We start from the raw sequence: 11,693 nt of genomic DNA, 5'->3' as shown, positions 1-11,693 counted from the left end.
AGTGAAAGTAAGGAACACACACACAAAAAAAAACACATTTTATTAACTTCTTTATTCAGAAAAAAATACAAAACACCTTTCAATGTCAAAATAGAAACACATTGCTGAATACAAAAATGCAAAGAGTACAGTAAACAAAAACACAGAGATGGTGAAGAAACAGTCCTCAATATGCAAATAACTTCAAAAGGGAAAATAAAAATCACATACACCTCTGTACCCTCATCTACAAACAAAGGAACCATAATAAAACGTAAAAAACAAACTATTACTTTAAGGAAGTGCTTAATGCTTTGACAGATGGCTCTGGAGAACATTGGTCGCAACTGTTTTGGTCTATATTTACAACGCAATACGTGGGAATCTTAACACTATTGTGTATCTTAATGCAAGTGGCATGTAAGTGGATTTTCAGTCGGAATCGCTTTTCAGGTCCTTCACCATGAACTTCTTCCCGTTCTTTGGCTGAGGGTTGTCAATACTGCATCTGGCCATGGGTTTTGCCGTACTATGAACGGAGTGAAACATGAACGTTACCAGTGTACTGAATTTTCTTTCCCAATTTGAGCGAATGGATGCCTCAAACTCACCCTTCCTGCCTGTATTTCTGCTGCTCTGCCGCAGGGACAAGGTCCATCAGCTCTAGGCTGGAGTTAATGCTTCTGAGCATTTCGTAACGTTCCCTACCTCGTATCTGAAGGCACAAACATAAGCAAATACATTAATAAACCATGTAACTAGGTTCATAACGGTCAGTAAAGCAGCTGAATTAATAAATTGCACTCAACATTTACATTTAAGCATTTATCAGACGCCCTTATCCAGAGCGACTAACTACAATCAGTAGTTACAGGGTTAAGTGTCTTGCTCAGGGTCAAAATGGTAGTAAGTGGGATTTGAACCTGGGTCTTCTGGTTCATAGGCGAGTGTGTTACCCACTAGGCTACTACCACCCTTCTTGGGGCAGTGGTGGCCTAGCGGGTAAGGAAACCGGCCCGTAATCAGAAGGTTGCCGAACTTTCTGATTCCCGAGCTGTCATGGCTGCCCACTGCTCACCAAGGGTGATTGTTAAATACAGAGGACACATTTCACTGTGTCACAGTGTGCTGCGCTTCACAATGACAATGACAACGGCAACAACTTCACTTTAAATGAAACGTACCGGCAGAAGAAATACCTCCTCTTCAGGGTCAGAGTCCGCTTTCCTTTTTTTTACTTGGTCTGGGATTTTCTGAAACTCTATTGATTACAAAACAATAAAAATATTTATTATTTCCAAATAGAGCATCAAAAATGAAACAAAAGAAATCTTTGTGTGTGAAGATACTGTGAAATATTGTTAAAATGCCTGTACTGCTGCTGCTCCAGTCTGAAAATGTAATAAATGACAGTCACCCTTGGTGAGTAAAATTTCTTATTACTTTTTTTATCGGTGTTATTTCCGGTTGTCTTGCCAGAGTTTTCCTCATCAGTCTTCCGGTCACGGCCGGGGCAGGCACACACTCGCACCTCAAACACACGGCGACCCAGAACCTGACCCCTGAAAAAAGAGGCATGCGGTAAACAGATACAGAACACAAGGTGAAATTGGTAAAGTTGTTGAGCATGAATATGTGACACAGCACAGCACACGTTGACACAACGAAATGAGTCCTCTGCTTTTAACCATCACCCTTGGTGAGCAATGAGCCCGGGGAGCAGTGTGTGGGGACGGTGCTTTGCTCAAAGGGACCTCAGAGGCTCCTTGGTGGTCTGGCAATTTTATCCATTTTAAAATACAAAGGGCTATAAGACAGATGGGGGAAGGTGGGGTTAATGTCAAGGTGCCACTGGATTCCTCTTGATCAAGGTACCGTCCCCACACACTGCTCCTTGAGCGGCTGTCATGGCTGCCCACTGCTCACCAAGGGTGATGGTTAAAAGCAGAGGACACACTACGTTGTGTCACTGTGTGCTGCAGCGTTTCACAAATCACAAAAACAATCACTAAAACTTTCCCGAGTTGTTGTCCCAGGCAAGTGTCTGGATTGTCACATTTCAGACCAGAATGCATTATTAGGATAAGTAAAGACAACGAATGCCATGTGAGAAGCAGGTTGTGTGACTGCGATTTTCTGAACTATTCAGTACTGTTCCACATACCAGAACATAGTCATATTAACTTTTTTTTAGTGTGGTGTCGGGTGTATTCCCCTTCATAATCAGAATAACTTTTGTTGTCATTGTAACAAGTTCAAAGAAATAAGGTGCAGTCCCGTATTAAAAAATCCCATATTATAGTTCTTACTTTTAACCAAAACGTTGTTTGGAGGCTGACTTGAACACAGGGATGCATAGCTTTGCTAGGTTAAGATTTGTAAACTGGAGGTGAATTTCTTTAGGAAACCTTCAAAGTTTGAGAAAAGTTAACTAAACAGCTAAGAACAGTCTAAATACAGGGAGTGCAGAATTATTAGGCAAATGAGTATTTTGTCCACATCATCCTCTTCATGCATGTTGTCTTACTCCAAGCTGTATAGGCTCGAAAGCCTTCTACCAATTAAGCATATTAGGTGATGTGCATCTCTGTAATGAGAAGGGGTGTGGTCTAATGACATCAACACCCTATATCAGATGTGCATAATTATTAGGCAACTTCCTTTCCTTTGGCAAAATGGGTCAAAAGAAGGACTTGACAGGCTCAGAAGAGTCAAAAATAGTGAGATATCTTGCAGAGGGATGCAGCACTCTTAAAATTGCAAAGCTTCTGAAGCGTGATCATCGAACAATCAAGCGTTTCATTCAAAATAGTCAACAGGGTCGCAAGAAGCGTGTGGAAAAACCAAGGCGCAAAATAACTGCCCATGAACTGAGAAAAGTCAAGCGTGCAGCTGCCAAGATGCCACTTGCCACCAGTTTGGCCATATTTCAGAGCTGCAACATCACTGGAGTGCCCAAAAGCACAAGGTGTGCAATACTCAGAGACATGGCCAAGGTAAGAAAGGCTGAAAGACGACCACCACTGAACAAGACACACAAGCTGAAACGTCAAGACTGGGCCAAGAAATCTCTCAAGACTGATTTTTCTAAGGTTTTATGGACTGATGAAATGAGAGTGAGTCTTGATGGGCCAGATGGATGGGCCCGTGGCTGGATTGGTAAAGGGCAGAGAGCTCCAGTCCGACTCAGACGCCAGCAAGGTGGAGGTGGAAGTACTGGTTTGGGCTGGTATCATCAAAGATGAGCTTGTGGGGCCTTTTCTGGTTGAGGATGGAGTCAAGCTCAACTCCCAGTCCTACTGCCAGTTTCTGGAAGACACCTTCTTCAAGCAGTGGTACAGGAAGAAGTCTGCATCCTTCAAGAAAAACATGATTTTCATGCAGGACAATGCTCCATCACATGCGTCCAAGTACTCCACAGCGTGGCTGGCAAGAAAGGGTATAAAAGAAGAAAAACTAATGACATGGCCTCCTTGTTCACCTGATCTGAACCCCATTGAGAACCTGTGGTCCATCATCAAATGTGAGATTTACGAAGAGGGAAAACAGTACACCTCTCTGAACAGTGTCTGGGAGGCTGTGGTTGCTGCTGCACGCAATGTTGATGGTGACCAGATCAAAACACTGACAGAATCCATGGATGGCAGGCTTTTGAGTGTCCTTGCAAAGAAAGGTGGCTATATTGGTCGCTGATTTGTTTTTGTATGTCAGAAATGTATATTTGTGAATGTGGAGATGTTATATTGGTTTCACTGGTAAAAATAAATAATTGAAATGGGTATATATTTGTTTTTTGTTAAGTTACCTAATAATTATGCACAGTAATAGTCACCTGCACACACAGATATCCCCCTAAAATAGCTAAAAATAAAAACAAACTAGGGTTGGAGGATTTGGGAAAAAAGACATATTGCGATTATTGAGATCAATATTGCGATATGATAAACATACAAACTACTTATAACCTGAAATGCGCAGTGCTTTCAAAATACAATATTCTATAAAATTAAATAAATCACAAAAAACTCTTTTACATTACTGTCGAATGACAAACCCTGGTAAGGCTAAACAACTGTTTTGATTATATTTGGCCATTATAAATTCCCATATTATAGTTCTTACGTTTAACCAAAACGTTGTTTGGAGGCTGACTTGAACTCAGGGATGCATAGCTTTGCTAGCTTAGCTAAGGTTAAGATTTGTAAACAGAGGTGAATTTCTTTAGGAAACCTTCAAAGTTTGAGAAAAGTTAACTAAACAGCTAAGAACAGTCTAAATAGTTAATGCCTACGTTTAGCCAAAACGTTGTTTGGAGGCTGACTTGAACACAGGAATGCATAGCTTCGCTAGCTTAGCCTAGCTTAGCTAAGGTTAAGATTAATAAAACAGGATTTTATAATGGCCAAATATATTCAAAACAATTGTCCAGCCTTACCTATGAAATGTAATCCCCCGGGATCTGGTTTGGAGCGTACAGCGGTTTGTACAGCCCCAAGCAGCACAAGAGTGAGGCATTTTTATGCACTTCTCTCCGTAGACATGTATATGCTTCACTCCACAGCAGCGCCTATCGCAATATGGCGGCGACGTTGACGTACAATGCAGCTCTTCATGCGGCGTCTACCCATATGTCTCCGAATCGAGAGTCATGTGACCAAACACTTGACATCCGACTGAAGTGAGACTTCAGTCAGCTCGCAAAGGAGAGAATGGATCGGATATGTTACCAATCCAATCCATGTACTAATCATTTAGAAGCTTTTTGTGTTCATGTAATCGCACAGACTGACATCGCAATTACGATTGCAATTAGATGAATCATGCAGCACTAATCAAACTATCAAATATGATACTAAATATTTTACAAGATACAATATTAAAATTTCCCTAATATCGCAACACTGAGAATGGAACAACCGAGACGCCCCACTGGTCACAACAGGGAAACAAGAGGGTTTAAGATGGCTTGCAGGACAGACGAAAACTTACATCTGGGTCTCCAGCGTCAGGATGGTGAGGATGGGCCGCCGGTTCATGCCCCCCATGCAGCTGCTATTACACATGAAGCTGAGCAGCAGAGTGGTGGCATCAGAGCCGAGCTGTGTGACAAGAGAAAAAGATCAAGAGAGAGAGACCCATTAGTTCTCCTTTTTCAGTAGGATCATGTTGGTGCATGAAGCTTCACTTGTTCCTAAAGGAAATGATTATAAACACATTGTAAGCTTGTAAGATCACAACAATATAAAAGTACAGAGAAGGGTCAGAGAAGAACTGGACAGATTCTGCTAATCGGTTTGTGTTCAGCCTGACGTTCTGATGAATCGACAAAGATACTTTTTGTTTCTTCATATTCTTCCTCCCATTAGTGGCCGCCACAGCACAAAGACTTGGCAAAGGTTCCTGATCAGGGTTCTTACACATTACTTTTACAATTACTCTAAGGCACATATTTTTCAAAGTCAAATTTACCAGAAAATTGATGAACTTAACTTATGACAACCCTGAAAAGCTTAACATAACCAATCAGATAATCAGAGATGATTAACAAGTTCAAGCCCTTAAAACGCTTTTATTTTTTATCTTTTTGTTTTTAGTACATTTATCAGAGTGACTAGACATTCGGGATTACCTGTGGCCGCTCATAGGGCACGATGACACTGTGTCTTTTGGTGACGTCATCCTCCAGATACTGGGCTCTCTGAGTTCCCTCTATACGGATCAGGTGACTGCGGTGGGTTACGCCTAAAACGGACAAGAGTTCAAACTTTCACATACAGAGCCTTAAACTGAATATAAACCAATGCACAAAGCGCCATCATGTTGATTATATATCCATCTTGCAAAATCCCTGAAAAAGATCATCAGCTACAGGCAGCAATCAAAATTGTGTACATGGTGAACGCAACATACAATGTACGTTAAACATCTGTTCTAAATATTGTTCGGTCTGTATATTGTACTGTATAAACTGACATACAGAAGTTGGATATTTCTATATTGCGATAAACTGGAGATGACATTATTACGGTTTTGCCGTATATGTAACGAATACAGAATGTGTGAAGGTTTTTTTTCCCCCTAATGCCATTACATTCATTTTTTACGTCAAAACTATTTCCCTGTGGTTGGCATTTTAGGTTGATAATAATTTAATGGCAATAAATCATAAATTGCACACGTAAAAGCAAGTCACAGGGCACCGCGCACCGTCGTTGTTCTCCGCGATGTTCTGGTGGTGCGGGCAGCGCAGCACCGCGTCGGCGACGTGGTCGGACTTCTTGTAGACGGGGGTCGCGCGCAAGACGGCCCCCTGCGGCAGATCCTGCTTCACCAGCACCTCCACCGGACAGGTCTTAGCCAGCTGGCAGTACAGCTTATTCAGCTTAGTTGAGAACTGCAGGAAAGCGAAGAATCAAATCACTTAAGTAAAAAAAAATAAAAATAAATAAAAAGATCACAGAATGGCATACTTCCTAGAAATCTTTTCCCCCAAAATACAAAATAAAATGTTACAGGAACGCTTTTCTCCCTCCATTCTTAAACCAAAAAAAACACATATTTACAGCATTTTTCAGACGCCCTTAACCAGAGCGACTTACAATCAGTAGTTACAGGGACGGTCCCCCCCTGGAGACACTCGGGGTTTAAGTGTCTTGCTCAGGGACACAATGGTAGTAAGTGGGATTTGAACCTGGGTCTTCTGGTTCATAGGCGAGTGTGTTACCCACTAGGCTACTACCACCTATCAAAATGATGAATAAGTTAAATACAAACCTGTCCAACTCTTGGGCAATTTAGGGAGATAAATTCCCCGGAATAATACAAAACACGGCAATTTTTACCATGTGGAGCGTGTGGAGGTGCTGGTTTTAACCCTTTCCCGGCTCAGATAGCCAAACTCGGGACATGCCCAGTCATGCCGGAACGCCGGCGCGCTGCCATTGGCCAGACGGCAGCGTTTGAGCTTATCTGCTGCATCAGCGGCGTTTCTGAACGCCGGCCACGCGTTCCTTACATACGCTGCTCTTCACACGTGGATTTTTAAAACATGCACATTTTCTACTGAGAAAAAAAAAACCACAGGATGTAAAATGGGAGATGACCTTTCAGGTAAAAGTTGGGCTCTAAAGTTACTCTTTTAAACAAATTATTCTATAAAACTCAACATTTACTGCAAAAGGCGAAAAAACACTGCTTAATACATTGGTTTATAAGCCACGCTGACCTATTAAATGGTGTTTCTTGAGTCGTTAGCAGGATTAGCCAGTTAGCAATTTTTACCCTCCAGGTCTGTGCTGCAATTAATTAATAATTGATACAAAATGCAGTTCAGTGCCTTGTTGTTCTATTATTAATTTTTTTAAAGAATTAATGATCGGCACTTCAGACATTGAATTGTCAATTGCAAAATTAATTGCCGTATGAAGTAAAAGTGAAGTGATTGTCATTGTGAAACACTGCAGCACAGCACACGGTGACACAACGAAACGTGTCCTCTGCTTTTAACCCATCACCCTTGGTGAGCAGTGGGCAGCCACGACAGGCACCCGGGGAGCAGTGTGTGGGGACGGTGCTTTGCTCAGTGGCACCTCGGTGGATCGGGATTCGTTGGTGGTAGCCTAGTGGGTAACACACTCGCCTATGAACCAGAAGACCCAGGTTCAAATCCGGCTTACTACCATTGTGTCCCTGAGCAAGACACTTAACCCTAAGTTGCTCCAGGGGGACTGTCCCTGTAACTACTGATTGTAAGTCGCTGTGGATAAGGGCGTCTGATAAATGCCGTAAATGTAAAGGTAAATGATTCGAACCGGCAACCTTCTGATTAGGGGGCTGCTTCCTTAACTGCTAGGCAATCACTGCGCATTTATGAATAAATGCACACAAAACCCATAGAAAAATTAAATGCAAACCAGTGAATTGAAATTAACCAAGGATTGCAACTGCACTACTAATGAGACTCACAGTAGACGTGGCCGACTTGGCAGTGCTGAACTGGGTGAAGCGGATCTGGAACTCATATTCTCCAGGGTAGTCACTGGTGGAAGGCACGGTGGTGGCAGTAGGGGGCAGGTTGTCCGTACAACAGGAGCCAGAGGGCAGCTGCAGAACAACCTCCAGATCCTCCAGGGTGGGCGTCAAGGGCCGCTGAGTGGAGCCAAAACAAAGACGACAACGACATCAGGTTTGATCCAACTTCAAGTCACTCTGGACCACGTTACTAGTCATACAACCAGATATCCATTCAGCTCCTCCACAGGAGACAATGCATTGTGTAGAGTGGTCAATACAAGACAAGATAAAGTCAGAAATTTGCATTGTTACGGCAGAAAGTGGATAGAACAAAGGTAAGATCAGTGAAAATTAAAAAACAGAACAGAATGAAAAATCTAAACAACAATAAAGTATAACATGTACACAATACAATCTACAAAGACAAAATATGGATGTATGTATTGGGAAATATATATGTAAAATTAAATAGGTATATGTTTGCTTATATGTACAGAGTGGACACATGAATATGTGTGTGTGAACACTGTGTGTGTGTGTGTGTGTGTGTGTATATATGTATGTGTGTGTGTGTGTATATATATATACACACACAAGTACACAATGGAGTGACAAGCATTGACAAAAACAGTAGTAATACACCAAAAAAAATTGCATTATAAATTGCATATTACCTCCAGTAATAATAATACAAACCTATTTCACTAAAATTTATCTACAATCATTCACAGCTTTTGTATGACTGAAAATATAACCACAATTCAACCACTTCACTTTCACTGCCCCTTAAGATCTTTTCAGTCCTCTAGTCGCGTTGCCATGAAACCCTCAATTTTCACAAATTAAAACAATAAAAAAAAAAAAAAAAAAAAAAAAAATTATGGCAGTAAAATAACATTTTCAAGAGGCTCAAATTCTGCTGGCTACTTACACTTACCAACGCACAATAAATCGCACCATGACAGATGAACACAATGAACTGGACCCCCAAGTAACTTACACAATTTGAACTATGCTGTTAGCAGCCTAGCAGGTAACACACTCGCCTGTGCTCCAACACTACCACTGTGTCCCCGAGCGAGACACTTAACCCAGCAGTCTCCTGGGGGACGGTCCCCATCACTACTGAATGGAAGTCGCTCTGGATAACGCTGCCCATTAAATGTGTTTCGGTCTGAAAATCAACAGTCCGTCCAACAAAATTGTCTTACCTCTAATGGCAAGATATCTGGTCGAGGTGGCAGTTCGTGGAGGAGCGTGTTCAGTTCACTAAAACAAACAGAATAGATTACCTGAACTATACAAATAAAATGATGGACAGAACAGCATATATCACAGTTAATTAAAAAAAAAAAACAATCTCTTACACAGGCTCTCCCAGATTTGACCAAAGCAACTCAAACGTGCCCTGGCTCATTGGCAGCACGAGATCTTCATCCATGCCGCCTCCTCAAAGAGTCCAACACTGCAGGTGACCGGGAGGACAGAGCAAACTCTGCATGGGTACAAAAAAAAAAATCAAACAGGAATCAGAATCGGGGGTTCAATGGTGTCTTTCCGGCATAAAAGTATAAATCCCAGACAAGCCCTTCAAAATCCTTGATGTTTTTCGGCCTAGCGGTTAAGGAAGCGGCCCCCTAATCAGAAGGTTCGAATCCCGATCCGCCACGGCTCACCAAGGGTGATGGTTAAAAGCAGAGGACAGATTTTATTTTGTCACTGTGTGCTGTGCTACAATGACAATGACCAATATATATATATATAAAAACTATATACAATATAGTCTCAATTTCAAATGGTCAAATCCATCCCCTTCTTGAGAATTCAACAGTTCAAAATCCTTCCCAGCCCATACAAGGGTTTCTGGCCCCTCTTAATTCTTCCATGTGCAGAATTATTAAAGCAAATATTGGTTGGTATATGGTAATAGTAGCCTAGTGGGTAACACACCACACTCGCCTATGAACCAGAAGACCCGGGTTCGAATCCCGGGGCGTCTGATAAATGCTGTAAATGTATTGACACCCGTTCTGGCCTGGCATTCTGATCTGAGTCCCTTTAGTCGCTTTTCCTCAATTTACAGTCAAATTGCAAACGAAACCACACATTTCTCAAAACCAAACCTCCAAGTTTATGCCAAGTGATTTTAAACACGATAACGCCACTGAACGGGAAAGCAGCCATTTCGCGACCTTTTTCATTCACACTAAAATGCACAAGGTGCAAATTAATTCGTTTTTGCGCGATCCTACAATGGGAACGCGACCAGCCGCGGAACCGCTGGATCAGAGCTGGAACTATTTCCTCGCGGAGGGCCAATTTCCGTCTTCGGGCCGTACAGCCGGAAGTGTACACCTCCGCCAACCTGTAAAAAGTCGTGCTTCGTTCAGTCCTGTGTTCTTTCTTTTTTCTTTTACAGCAGTTTACTCACATTAATTTTGCACCGATCTACTCTCCCAGCTGTGGAGAAATTTGATAGTGAAATGGCCAAACTTTCAGATCTGCACGAACTCAATCACACAAAGCGGGGGGGGGGCTCGGTTAGTGCAATTGTTCCGACATTTATTTTAGGGCATCCTGGCAACGCAGTTGCGTTTAAAGCGAGAAAACAGAAGCTTGCGTGCAGGTGTGAGAAATGCGCCAAACACCAAACAGAGTAGCTACTTTGCGGATAAATTGCTACGTCTATATCTATAAAAAAGTTGCTACGTCTATATCGTCGTCGTGTGTGGGGGATAATCGATTGGCTTAATTGTACATCGATATCCCTCCAGCTCTGTAAACCCCCGAATCTGGTCGCCCGTGCACAGGCCTCAAACTTTCACGAATCCGACGCGTGAAGGTCCTCCGCAAGGCGAGCGAACAACGTGGCTCGGTTACGAAAGTAGTAAAAATCTGAGCAGGAACGTGGAAAAGTCGCGCTGTTACCTGGCCTCCGTGTTATCCGAGGGGCTTTTCTCTAAACATGCAGGAGGGTGGACAGTCGCTCGGCCCGCATAATATTATTGTGCCACAAAAGGAGCACGCTGTAAGGGGATTCCCGGGAACATGAGCCCTGTGGGCGGGGCGTGGGCGGGGCCTGGGCGGCTGATCCGCCGGTCCGCCAATCGCAGGCCAGGGCCTGCTGCCTCGCGCTTTTTTTAAACGGGAAGCGCGTAAGCGGCGGAAAACGACGTCGCCAGAGGGTCGTTCGTCTTGATGCGACCGCGGTCGTGGTTCGCGTATCTTTCCCAGGTCGACTCTTGTAAGACATGCGGTTGTTTTTTTCGTACGGGTGCTCGGCTCCTTTCGAAATCGCCCAGCATCCCCACCTGCTGGCAGAGCCGCGCACTGCATCCTTCCCGCAGGTTCGTTTTCATTCGTCGCTCACAACATACAGTACAGGCCAGAAGTTTGGACACACCTTCTAATTCAATGTGTTGTCTTTATTTTGATGACAATTTACATTGGTAGATTCTCACTGAAGGCATCAAAACTATGAATGAGCACATGTGGAGTTATGTACTTAACAAAAAAAAGGGGAAATAACTGAAAACATGTTTTATATTCTAGTTTCTTTGCTCTGATTACTGCTTTGCACACTCTTGGCATTCTCTCAATGAGCTTCAAGAGGTCGTCTCCTGTAATGGTTCTCCAACAGTCTTGAAGGAGTTCCCAGAGGTGTTTAGCACTTGTTGGTCCAGATCACCCCAAACCATCTG

At 42.9% G+C, this 11,693-nt stretch overlaps 1 protein-coding gene across 1 annotated transcript; it reads right to left on the bottom strand.

Moving 5' to 3' along the window:
• Positions 1–33: 33 nt before the first annotated feature.
• On the bottom strand, positions 34–11,058 carry LOC114787665 (cellular tumor antigen p53-like). Its single transcript, XM_028975419.1, has 11 exons — positions 10,921–11,058; positions 9,360–9,487; positions 9,204–9,261; positions 7,945–8,127; positions 6,187–6,373; positions 5,609–5,721; positions 4,969–5,078; positions 1,423–1,541; positions 1,164–1,240; positions 591–694; positions 34–508 (listed from the first exon to the last, which is right to left on the bottom strand). The coding sequence occupies exons 2-11, from the start codon at positions 9,431–9,433 to the stop codon at positions 412–414; spliced, it is 1,122 nt and encodes a 373-aa protein (XP_028831252.1). The 5' UTR covers positions 9,434–9,487; positions 10,921–11,058; the 3' UTR covers positions 34–411.
• Positions 11,059–11,693: the final 635 nt, after the last annotated feature.

This window comes from Denticeps clupeoides, chromosome 1 (genome assembly GCF_900700375.1).
Source record: "Denticeps clupeoides chromosome 1, fDenClu1.1, whole genome shotgun sequence".
Lineage (NCBI taxonomy): Eukaryota > Metazoa > Chordata > Actinopteri > Clupeiformes > Denticipitidae > Denticeps > Denticeps clupeoides.
The sequence above is the reverse complement of the archived record's forward strand: the minus strand, read 5'-3'. Positions and strand labels throughout refer to the sequence as shown.